The 12,246-nt window shown below is 38.8% G+C and overlaps 1 protein-coding gene across 2 annotated transcripts in view; it reads right to left on the minus strand.

Annotated features, from left to right (window-relative positions):
* Sf3b1 (splicing factor 3b subunit 1) overlaps positions 1-12,246 on the minus strand; it is a 41,860-nt gene that overhangs the window by 23,295 nt on the left and 6,319 nt on the right. Inside the window, exons 2-7 of one of the 2 annotated variants that reach the window (XR_004117884.1) lie at positions 8,781-8,947; positions 6,151-6,255; positions 5,746-5,860; positions 4,239-4,294; positions 3,853-3,932; positions 1,353-1,367 (exon numbers count right to left, since the gene is read on the minus strand). Coding sequence is in view for 1 of the 2 variants with exons in the window: in XM_031367513.1 (XP_031223373.1) it covers positions 1,197-1,367; positions 3,853-3,932; positions 5,746-5,860; positions 6,151-6,255; positions 8,781-8,947 (638 nt within the window). In the remaining variant the exon portion in view is untranslated. Of the gene's footprint in view, positions 1-1,196; positions 1,368-3,852; positions 3,933-4,238; positions 4,295-5,745; positions 5,861-6,150; positions 6,256-8,780; positions 8,948-12,246 lie in introns of those variants that run through there. The other variant, XM_031367513.1, reaches the window with a different exon arrangement.

Genomic DNA, 12,246 nt, shown 5'->3' on the forward strand with positions numbered 1-12,246 from the left:
AAAAAAAAAAAAAAAAAGAAAGGTGGTTCAAAGTCCTAATGACTTTTCTAGAAACATAAACTCAAGAAGGCTCAGCAGTTAACACCAATCCCAATGGATCTGACACTTTCTCCTGAGTAGCTGCACACATGTAGTATACATTCACACATGTAGTGTACATTCAGACAAACAGCTAACTAAAAGTAAATCTTATAAGAAAAATAAACTCTTCTAGCTAGTTACAAACATATAGCTAGGCAGCTTTGAGTAGAACAAGTTTATCAGGGCTTTAAAAATTTAACTCTGGACTAGACATGGTGGCACAATCTTAGCATTCAGAAAGCAGAGAGAATCTAAGCTGAAGCCAGCCTGGTATACATAGCTAACTCCAGGCTAGCCAGAGATACATGATGAAACTTTGCCTCTAAGAAATGATGGTACACGCCTTTAACCCCAGCACTGGGGAGGCAGAACCAGGTGCATCTTAGTGAGTTCAAGGCCAGCCTGATCCACAGAGTGGTTATACAGAGAATCCACTGTAAAGAGAGAAAGACAGAGATCTTAACACTATATAAGCTAGCTGAGAATATAGTAGTGTTACCCAATTACCAGCTGTAGTCAAGGAAAACTACTATATTGTACTCTACAACCTCCACAATGTAACATTCCACATTTAAAATTAATATTCTAACCCTGAGTGGTGCCTTGGCACACACCTTTAATTCCAGCACTTGAGAGACAGAGGCAGATGAGTCTCTAAATTTGATGCCACTCTGATCTATAAAAACAAGTTCCAGGCTGGCCAGGGCTACAAAGCAAAGCATGCCTCCAAGAAAAAAATCAAATAAAAGACACAAATAAAATTAAACTAAGAGAACATCCCATTCCTCAACATATGGAATGAACTACGACTCAAAGCCCTATTCAGGTACTGAGGTTGTAGCTCCTGATGTGACCTATTTTGGAGGCTGAAGATATTCAAGGTTAGATGAAACCAAGGAAGACAGAGAAAAGTTATGAAAAAACAGTGACAAAGTGCTCCCCAGACAGCGACCCTGCTAGCTCTTCATCCTCTACTCCAAACCTCCATTACTGAGAAATATGGACATAAATTTCTATCACTTAAGCCATCTATCAATAGTAACTTTACAAGGCCAATTATGAACACAGTCCATTGAGGAAAATATGAAAATAGCAATAAAAAAATACAAGATTACCTCTGCCTGATCCCAACTTGATAGCTTTTTGGGAGTGGCACCAGGAGTCTGGTCAGCGGTTTGATCCCAGCGCCGTTTTCGTTTTGAGGGAGGCTGGGATGCTGCTGCTCCATTGACGACTTTTAGTTCTCCAGCTTTAGCTTTTTCTGCTAGTTGTTGCCTAATTTCTCTCTGAAAAACATTTGAAAAAGCAGAGAGCATTTACCTTTCATATCATTTCACTAGATGAAGAAACTCAAGTAGCTTACACATACAAAGCATGCTTGAGATCACAGTCAATTCCCAGTACAAGAAATAGGAAGGAAAAAAATTCTTTAGTTAATTTATTCTACTAATATAATCATTTCTTTTCTATGAGCAATTTAGTATTCCATACAGCCGGATGGTGGTGGCAGTGCACACCTTTAATCCCAGCACTGGGAGGCAGAGGCAGGTGGATCTCTAAATTCTAGGACAGCTAGGACTATAAAGAAACTGTCTCCAAAAAAAAAAAAACAAAAACAAAAACAACAGGGGGCTGGAGAGATGGCTCAATGGTTAAGAGCACTGACTGTTATTCTAAAAGTCCTGAGTTCAAATCCCAGCAAACGCATGGTGGCTCACAACCACCTCTGTAATGAGATCTTCTCTTCACATGCCCACTTCTGGTGTGTCTGAAGACAGCTACAGTGTACTTACAGATAATAATAAATAAACCTTAAAAAAAAAAAAAAAAAAAAGCAAACACGGTCTGTTCCTAGTGATACCATTCCTTAATATTGTGTTTATAGTTTACAGCATTATCTTTCTTCCTAAACAGTACATATGAACTGGGCGGTGGTGGCACTGGCCTCTAATCCCAGCACTTGGGAGGCAGAGGCAGGTGGATTTCTGAGTTCGAGGCCAGCCTGGTCTACAGAATGAGTTCCAGGACAGCCAGGGCTACACGGAGAAACCCTGTCTCGAAAAAAACAAAAACAAAAACACGGTACATATGAAACTCTAGAATTTTTAACAGCCTACGTTTTGAAGCTAGTGAAGTAAATCTTATTAAAAAATAAAATCTCTAGTCAGTAAGGCTAGAAAAGTTAATCTTGTAATCTCCCTAGTCAGTAAATATTCATTTAGCAAAGAACTGAAAATATGCAGCTGAAAGCTTTAAGACTCAAGACCTAAAAATAGCCAGGTGCACTGGCACATGCCTGTGATCCATAGACAAAGGCAGGTATATTGGTTTGAATTCAAGACCAATGAGTGAGTTCTAGCCCAGCCAGGAATACATAGCAAGACTCTCGTTTCAAAAAACAAAAAGAACTAAAAAGATGAAAACAAAACTTAGTGTCAGCCGGGCAATGGTGGTACACCTTTAATCCCAGTACTTGGGAGGCAGAGGCAGGCGGATTTCTGGGTTCAAGGCCAGCCTGGTGTACAGAGTGAGTTCCAGGACAGCCAGGGCTACAGAGAGAAACCCTGTCTTGAAAAAAACAAAAAACAACAAAAAGAAAAACTTAGTGTCATAATAAATGTATTTAATTCACCTTTTCATTTTAAAATGAGGTTCCAGTTCCCTTTAAATCACCTAGTAACCCTACTTTTATTTTTAATAAAGATTAATAAAGGAGCTAGCTAGTACAACAAGTCAGGGAATGAATCTCGGTGATATACACCTGTCATTCCTTAGCCCTCAGGAGGCTGAGGTAGGAGCGTCAGCCTATGAGTACGGGGCTATAGAGTAAGTTCTAGGTTAGCCTGGACTACAGGAAGACCCTACTTCAAACAACAATAAAAAGATTAGGACTAGTGATGGCAAGACGGCTCAGCTGGTAGTAGCACTGTTACCAAGCCCAATAATCCCCGGAACACTCTTGGTAGAACAGGACTAACTCTTGCCAGTTGTAATTTGGCTTCCACAAGCACACCATGGCATGCACCATGGCATAAACATGCACACACAAATTAATGTAATGAAAACCAAAAATACAAAAACAGTTGAGGTTTGGCTTGTTAGCATTGCATTTATGTTAGCACAGAATTCTCTCTGTAAGTCAAAGGATTATTTAAAATTCTCCCATCTATCGCCAAACCCAATCTCCAATTCATAAAAAATTAATGTTACCACTAGCTTCATGAGGTATGCTAGTAACCTCCCTTAAAGACCTTCCCTATTTATTTTATATATGAGTACATTGTTTCTGCTATCTTCAGGCACAACAGAAGAGGGCATCAGATCCCATTACAGATGGTTGTGAGCCACTATGTGGTTACGGGGAATTGAACTTGGGACCTCTGGAAGAGAAGTCGGCACTCTTAACCACTGAGCCATCTCTCCGGCCCCCCTTAAACACTTTCCCAGGTAAGCAGGCACACACAGGAAGCCAGGGAACTCCAGGAAATCAAAACACAAGTGTCGAGGGTCATACAATTCTGGGATTTTTTTTAACTTTTTATGATTGAAATACTACAGTCCAATTGTTCACACTTTTAATTCCAGCACTTCAGAGGGGGAAGCAGGCAGATCTCCCTAAGTTTTAGGCCAGCCAGGGCTACATAATGAGACCACCTTTTAAAAATAATTTAAAAAGAAAGAAAAAGGGCTAGGCAGTGTAGCACATAGCTTAATTCTCTCAAATGTTCTGACATTATTTCACAATCATTACACGGAGAAAGCAGCTCCTACCTCTTCTTTAGTCAAATGTTGTTCTCGCATAACATCCATGTAGGTTCTAGCATTCATTTTAGGATCAGGGGTCTTCCCTCCTGCAGAAAAGAACAGCAACAGGACAAGAGTACAATAAATAAAGGGTATTAGGGTCAATTGATTTCTCTGCCCTGCTCTAATATTATGTTATTCCATAATCATTTAATTTATTTTTTGGTGGAAAACTTTGATAATTATACATCTTACTTTTTTATTGAGTTTGCTGATCAATTTAACCTGTTTGAACACAAACATATCTACAGCAGTTTAAAACGATTATTTTAATGCATATATAAAGCAAAATGACAGCACAGTTTAGTCTTCAGAAGTGATGGGTTCCTGGGTTGCTAATCCGGAATACGTACACTTTCGTGCCTTTGTCTCCATCAGCAGTTCTGACTTCAAGCAGCAGAATAGAAGCCTAGAAAATTATCTCTTTACCATTAGTAACACTTTGGAAAGATATTTATATTCAAAACATTACCTGTTGCAAGCTGTTAAAATCCTGACTACAGTAACTGACTAACATAAGTTCTTCAAACAGTGATCTAAACAGTTGTAACTTAGAAAATCTGATTATAAAAAAATATACCTACAATCATATTCTCATGTCACATTACTAAAAAGGGCTTCATGCTTTTTAAAGTTTTTTCCTTGACCCAATATATAATTCTATTTCTTAGAAAGTATAATTACAACTGGAAACATACAACTTAAGATCTATTATTCTACTAGTTACTACAATGCACACAAAAGAAAAGTGGTGTACAAAGAGATGTGTTAGTCTCTTGGTTAAAATTTCAGTATTTGCTTTCAAAACTGCGAAGTATCTTAAAGAAGCCCAAACAGTATATAACAAGAACCACAAAGGCACACTAAGCTTTAGAGAAGTGGTAATAGCTATACAAGTAGTATAGCATTAAAATTTAGGACAAAATAATAAAGTTCTAAGACATCTCCTATGCTGACGATCATGCCCAATTGGTAGTGTCATTCTTTCTGACACTAGCTCTGATAAGACTTCCTTTGGAATACTTTTTCACCATAATCTAGAGAGGATGTGTTGAACTGCACCCTTAAGAATGCAGACAGGACTGGCATATAGCAGTACTGCTGTAGGAAAGAAATTAAGGACAGTTAGTATGGGCCTGTGAATTCTGACATACATGTTTAAATCAATTACAATTATGCAAGTAAAGCAAAGAATATCCCTACTAATTCATGCAGGCTGAAAGTCTAATTGGTAAACCTGCAGCAGAATCTATTTTTAAAAACAGGCACTTAGTTTTGATGGTGGGACTCACTCACCTGAGGAAATCTTCCATCAGGCTCACTATGCCCCTTGCACACTACAATTAGCAAAACAGACTCCAACTATTAAACACCAAAGTCTTTGTATATAACTTTGTTTTAACTATATAAAGCTGAATAGAGCAAAGTAGGTGCATTTACTAAGCTATATCAATAAGAGGGGAACTAGTGTGAGAAATAGTTTCTCAAAAGTAACAATCCAAAACTCTAGAATTTGAAATGAAAACTTTGCAATAATTTGAAAATATTTTGAGCAGGAAAACACATTTGTTCAAAGTATACCAAGAGTACCCAAAACAAAAGTAAAAGAAAAACCTTTAACCCTTTGCGTTTCTATGGCATTGGCTCATTATTTTCTTGTCCTTCTACCTGGAAAGAAAACTTGCATTATAAAGATGAAGAATATGGCATCTCTGACTTCAACCAAATCTATACAAATCTATAGGGGGTTTTTAAAAACAAAAAGCAAATTCATAAGCATGCCAAAAAAAATCAAAGGGCTAAAGACAACTTAATTAAAATAAATTTCTGAATACTTATAGAAAAGTGGGAAAGAATTACCATCTGCAAAAGGATCAAGACGCTCTGGGGAAATTATCATGGTCCGCCTATGCTTTTTGTATTCATCTTCCCGGTCTGCAATCTTTGGAGGACGATGCTCAGCAAATGGATCATACTGGAAAAAAGGCACGTCTCATTTTAATACCCACTCTATTAAACAACTAACCCCTCCCCACCACACACACACACAAATGAGTAAACCATTATTTAAGACAAAAAAGTGCGTGTAGCTGATCAGTTTCCAAAAGTCAAGGTTTCGTATAATGACTGCTTTTACAGAACAATTATTTCTGACTCCCCAAGTCAGCTCTTGTTTCAAAACATTCTCAGAACTGACTGCTAAAATTCCTGTGCTCTCGTGGAAACTCATTCCCTTTTTGTATGCTGAATAAACTGAGGCATCACCTGTTCAGTTGACTGTGGTATATCATTAAGCAATGCCACGGGGGCATGATATCCAGGCTTCTTCTGACCAAGCAAGCTCGTGGATGATGAGTAGTCATCGTCATCCTGCAAACAAACACCCAAAAGGTCACAACATAAAAGTCAACATGACAAAATGTGTAATTTGACAACTACCATGGATTTATTTGGAACTCTTCAGTTTTATTTAACCACAGAAATAAGTCAACAATAATTGTTATCAAAGGTATTGACTTCCCTAACAAATGTTTACACAGCATTGTACACTCATACATTCTAACTTCAAAATAAAATGTTTCTTAATTCTAGAAAATACAGCCATCATTGTCTTTCACTATTAAGTTAAAAAAAAAAACCAAGTGCTATGGCCAAGTATGGTGGTGCCAACACAGAATTACTAATCCTAGGACACGGTTAAGGTAGACAAGAAGATTCTAAGTGTAAGATCAGTATAAACTAGAATATCAAGACTGTCGAAAAACATATGCACATTTGAGAGAGAGCAAGAGAGAGATAAAGAGACAGAGACACACAGAGACAGAGAATGAGTGTATATAGGAACACACCCTCTAAAAAACTAGTCTCTAGAATTTCAACTTTGGGATAATCATATAAACACATTTCTATCAAGTGGGAAAGAAAAGTGCCAGTGACCAAGATATGACTTGAATTTTATAAAAATAACCAGGTTGAGCCGAGCATAGTTGAGGGGCACACACGAGGCAGAAGGAGTTAAGTCTCTATGAATTTAAGGCCAGCCTGGTCCACAAAGTAAGCTGGAGGTCACCCAAGGTTATATAGTAAGATCCTATTTCTAAATAAAATTAAGTATCAACAACAACAACAACAAAACCTTCATGGGGGCTAGAGAGATGGCTCAGCGGTTAAGAGCACTGACTTCTTCTAAAGGTCTTGAGTTCAATTCCCAGCAACCACATGGTGGCTCACAACCATCTATAATGGGATCTGATGCACTCTTCAGTTGGTCTAAAGAGAGCAACTATGTACTCATATACATAAAATAAATAAATCTTTTAAAAAAAACTTCATAATCAGTATAAAGTGTCAAAAAGTAATCATGAAAAACCCATTAAATAATTATATTGCTAAATTTGAACCTCTGAGATAGTCAAAAGAAAAGCTATGTAGAATTTACATAAAAAACTTTGATGTTATATTTTCTTCAGCCAAAATTGAACATCCATTATCACAGATTCCTCTGATGGTTCAGAAACTGTCCAGAAGAGAGGGAAGAAAGATCCTAAGAGGCAGGCTGGAAAGGACATGAGAGGACTGCTGCCCTCAAGAAGTCATAGCAGCTGTAGCTGCCACACAAGACTAGCCCAGTCAGCACTACAGCATGGGGCAGGCTTCATGAATTCCACCCTAGCTGAGGAGCTATTGACAGCTGATGGCTTCTGGGGAAAAGTTTTAAGGGTATGGCTGCCATACCACAGTGGATGTTCTACACCCATGAGTATGTTAGCAGCACAAACTAGACTCAATGAGTTATTGTTTAAAAAAGAGAGTTGGAGCTGAGCAGTGGTGGCGCACACCTTTAAGTCCAGCACTTGGGAGGCAGAGGCAGGTGAATTTCTGAGTTCGAGGCCAGCCTGGTCTACAGAGTGAGTTCCAGGACAGCCATACTACACAGAAAAACCCTGTCTCGAAACCCCCCCCCCCTAAAAAAAGAGAGAGAGTTGGAAGGCCATGGGGTGGGTCTGGGAAGAGTTAGGGGGAGGAGTAGGTGGTAAGACCAAGATATAATGTAATCAAGTATGAAATTCCCAAGAATAAAAATATTTATTTTAAAAAAAAAACCTGAAATTGATACAACAGATCAAGAAAAACTTAAGCTAAGTATAGTTGAGTGGCACAAGCCTGTAATCCCAGCACCCTGATAAACCTATAAGGAGATCCTGTCTCACAACAAGAATAACAAAAATACATAATTTAAAAGGTTGGTTAGCCAAATGGTAAAGCATTTGTTAGAATAAGATAAGAAGCTTCATCCAAAAACAGGAATCAAATCACAAAAAGTTACTTATAGTCCAGTCACTTTTTCCATAGGGTACTTCAGACAGGATTAGGTAACAAGAATTTAAATCACAAATGATGTGAAAGTGCTTTATATATCATATAATAATATATGATAAGTCTTCTACAAAAAATTTAAAACCAAGCACTTTAGGAGGTATCTAAAGGCATGGTGAGGATCCCAGTATTTAGCAGGCAAAAACAGGCTGACTGAAATATGCCCCTTTAGTCCCAGCAGTTGGAAAACAGACAGGTTAAGTTTGAGGCCAGCATGGTCTACATAAAGGATCACAGTGGCAGTTATTAATATGTGTGTAGATGGGTCTACATATCCAGTTCCAGGCTGGCAAGGACTCTACAGTGAGGGGTGTGTGTGTGTGTGTGTGTGTGTGTGTGTGTGTGTGTGTTTTCTCTCTTTATGTGAGTGTGTCTGTTTTCTGTGTGTGTGTTATTAAATTGTTTCTCTCCTTTTAACCATGCAACTCAAACAGAAAATTCCCCTATTTACTTTCTCTCAAAAACAAAACAAAACAAAACAAAACAAAACCTTGCCTCCTAGATAATTTGTAACTTACATCTTCAAGTTCAGTTGCAGCAATTGATGTTACATATCCAGCAAATCTGCTATCACTTCCACCATAAATTTCTTGGTCATAATAACCTGTGGAATCAAGGCCCACTCCTTGGGCTTCATCAAGAGCTGCCTTCTTGCCTTGAATTTCTCGAATCTGTGCTTCGATATCTGTAAGAAAGAAAAGCAATTTCATGTTTTAAAGAGCTCTCCTTACTAGATCTTTTAAATATCTTGAAATATAGAAAATTTTAGTAAGAGCTGTACTGAGTACATTTACACATACATTATATCTCCTTACCTGAACAGATGAAAGGATCCCAGATCTGATTTACTGTCTCCTCAACAGCTACCCTAACCATTAGGATGGGCTATCAAAATTAACCTCAAAATTCTAAACCTTCCCCCAACTGAAAATTAAAGCTGCTTTAAAGCCGGGCGGTGGTGGCGCACGCCTTTAATCCCAGCACTTGGGAGGCAGAGGCAGGTGGATTTCTGAGTTCAAGGACAGCCTGGTCAACAGAGTGAGATCTAGGACAGCTAGGGCTACACAGAGAAACCCTGCCTTGAAAAACCAAAAAAAAGAAAAGAAAAGAAAAGAAAAGAAAAAGAAAAAAGAAAAAGGAGGGCCTGGAGTGGAGATGGCTCAGTATTTAAAAGCACTTGCTATTCTTCCTGAGAACCCTTGTCTGGTTCCCAACACCCACAAGCCTACTTAAAACCATCTCTAGCTCCAGTTCTGACACAATTTTCTGGCCTCCAGGTATATGCTAACACAAACAATCACACAAAACACCCATGCACATAAAAATAAATAAATATTTTTTTCCCAATTGGATATTTTCTTTTTTTTTGGGGGGGGGGGGGGGGGGGGGAGACAGGGTTTCTCTGTATAGCCCTGGCTGTCCTAGAACTTACTCTGTAGACCAGACTGGCCTCAAACTCAGAAATCCGCCTGCCTCCACCTCCCAAGTGCTGGGGATTAAAGATGTGTGCCACCACTGCCTGGCTGGATATTTTCTTTATTTATATTTCAAATGTTATCCCCTTTCCCAGTCCCCCACCCCCACCCCAGAAAGCCACAATCCCATTCCCTCCTCCCCTTGAATAGATCTTTTAAAAAGAAAATAAAAAATAAGAGGTAATGAGTCTGTTGTCCCCCATTTTATTTGTGTTTTACATCTCAAAATTCTTAGCATGTGTTACTGTAATATCATCTTCACAGACACAATTATCCCCATCTCAAAATTCTTAGCATGTGTTACTGTAATATCTTCACAGACACAATTATCCCCTACATTGTATCCCTCTTTGCATCCCTCAAAACTGTTACAGCAATCAAGCAGTTAGAATTACCCTAATTTGAGCTATATTTTCCTTGTTTCTTTCTTTTTTGCTATTATCTCTTTTAATTTTGTGCAAAGTATATATATGTATGTACCAAGAATGGTGGTGTATGCCTTTAATTCCAGCCCATGGGAGGAACATAGACGCTAACAGGCTGTTTGGTCAACTTCACTTGCTCATTTCTGTTTCCTTCCAGAGTCCTGATGGAAGTAGCATTTGTGATCCCTTAAAACTTGAGTCTTGCCGGGTAGTGGTGGCACATGCCTTTAATCCCAGCACTTGGGAGGCAGAGGCAGGTGGATTTCTGAGTTTGAGGCCAGCCTGGTCTACAGAGTGAGTTCCAGGACAGCCAGGACTACACAGAGAAACTCTGTCTCAAAAAAACAAAACAAAAACAAAAACAAACAAAAAAAAACCTTGAGTCTAATATCTTGATTCTAGCATTTAAGAGGCAGAGCCAGGGGCAGGTGAGATGGCTCAGTGGTTAAGAGTACCGACTGCTCTTCCAAAGGTCCTGAGTTCAAATCCCAGCAACCACATGGTGGCTCACAACCATCCGCAATGAGATCTCACGCCCTCTTCTGGTGTATCTGAAGACAGCAACAGTGTACTTACATACGATAATAAATAAATCTTAAAAAAAAAAAAAAAAAAAAGAGGCAGAGCCAGGCCAAACTCAAGTTCAAGGACAGTCAAGGCTACATAGAGACCCTGTCTCAAATCAACAACAAAACCTCCCCTAGAAAACCAAACCAATCATCATCAACAACAAAAAAAAAACCCAAACTTGAATCAAGTGTGGTGGTTCACGATTGAAACCCCTGTACTCATGTGGCCAGAGCATGAAGACGTCCCTTAAGTTGAGTCTAGCCTGTCTTTAAAGTGAATTTCAGGTGTGCCAAGGGCTATATAATGAGATCTGTCTCAAAGCACACACAAAAGCAAATAAATAAATAAATAAATAAATAAAATCCACCACCCAACAGCCTGCGGATGATCCCTCTTCTCCATCATCAGTATAGTATAATGATCAGCCAAATCAGAATGACCTGATACACCTATAAAAAAGATGGCATCACACAGACTCAAGAACTCGTATGGGTTAAAGCTAACCCATACGGCTCATTTTTTTATTTCTTGAGACAAAGCTTTACTAGCTGACCTCAAATTACTGGCAATGCTCCTGAGAACTAGAATTAGAGATATGGTCCACCATACTTAGCCTCCAGTTCTTTTGCCCACAGAAATCAGATACTGTGTTCATCCTATAACCCTACCTTTAGGCAAGACCTTTATATTGGTGGCCCATGCCTTTATCTCCCAGTACTCAAAAAATAAAGAGAGGCAGGTGGACTTCTAAACAACCTGGTCTATATAATGAAATCCAAGCCAGTCAAGGCCACAAAGTGAGACCCTGTCACAAAATAATTAATAATAATAATAATAATAATAATAATAAAATAAATATGCAGGCTGGTGAGATGGCTCAGTGGGTAAGAACACTGACTGCTCTTCCGAAGGTCCTGAGTTCAATTCCTAGCAACCACATGGTGGCTCACAACCATCCGTAATGAGATCTGATGCCCTCTTCTGGTGTGTCTGAAGACAGGTACAGTGTACTTAAATATAATAATAAATAAATCTTTTAAAAAAATATGCAAGAAATTTTAAGATCATCCTGGACAACATATCTTATCACAAAGAGAAAAATATGTTGCAAAAAAGTATTTGGCAACAAAGATCTTCAGTTTGGTTCAATAATGGGAAATCAATAGCCTTAGAACAGAACCATGGAAGTGGAGGCTGAGGCATAGGTAAAATGGCAGCACTTCTGAGGTGGAGGCAGGAGGATCAGGAGTACAAGGACAAACTCAGCTACTCAGCAGGTTTGAGGTCAACCTGGGCAATATGCAACCCTTCAATTAAAACAGAAAAAAGGCCATAAGGGGGTGGACACTTCATAGAAGGAAAACTACCATATCAATGACTCAAGTACAAACTGAAGTAGCCATCTCTTTAAAAATACACAATAAAGCTGGGCAGTGGTGGCACACGCCTTTAATCCCAGTACTTGGAAGGCAGAGGCAGGAGGATTTCTGAGTTCCAGGCAAGCCCGGGCTACA

The sequence above is a fragment of the Mastomys coucha genome, unplaced genomic scaffold (genome assembly GCF_008632895.1).
Source record: "Mastomys coucha isolate ucsf_1 unplaced genomic scaffold, UCSF_Mcou_1 pScaffold14, whole genome shotgun sequence".
In the NCBI taxonomy this organism is placed as follows: Eukaryota; Metazoa; Chordata; class Mammalia; order Rodentia; family Muridae; genus Mastomys; species Mastomys coucha.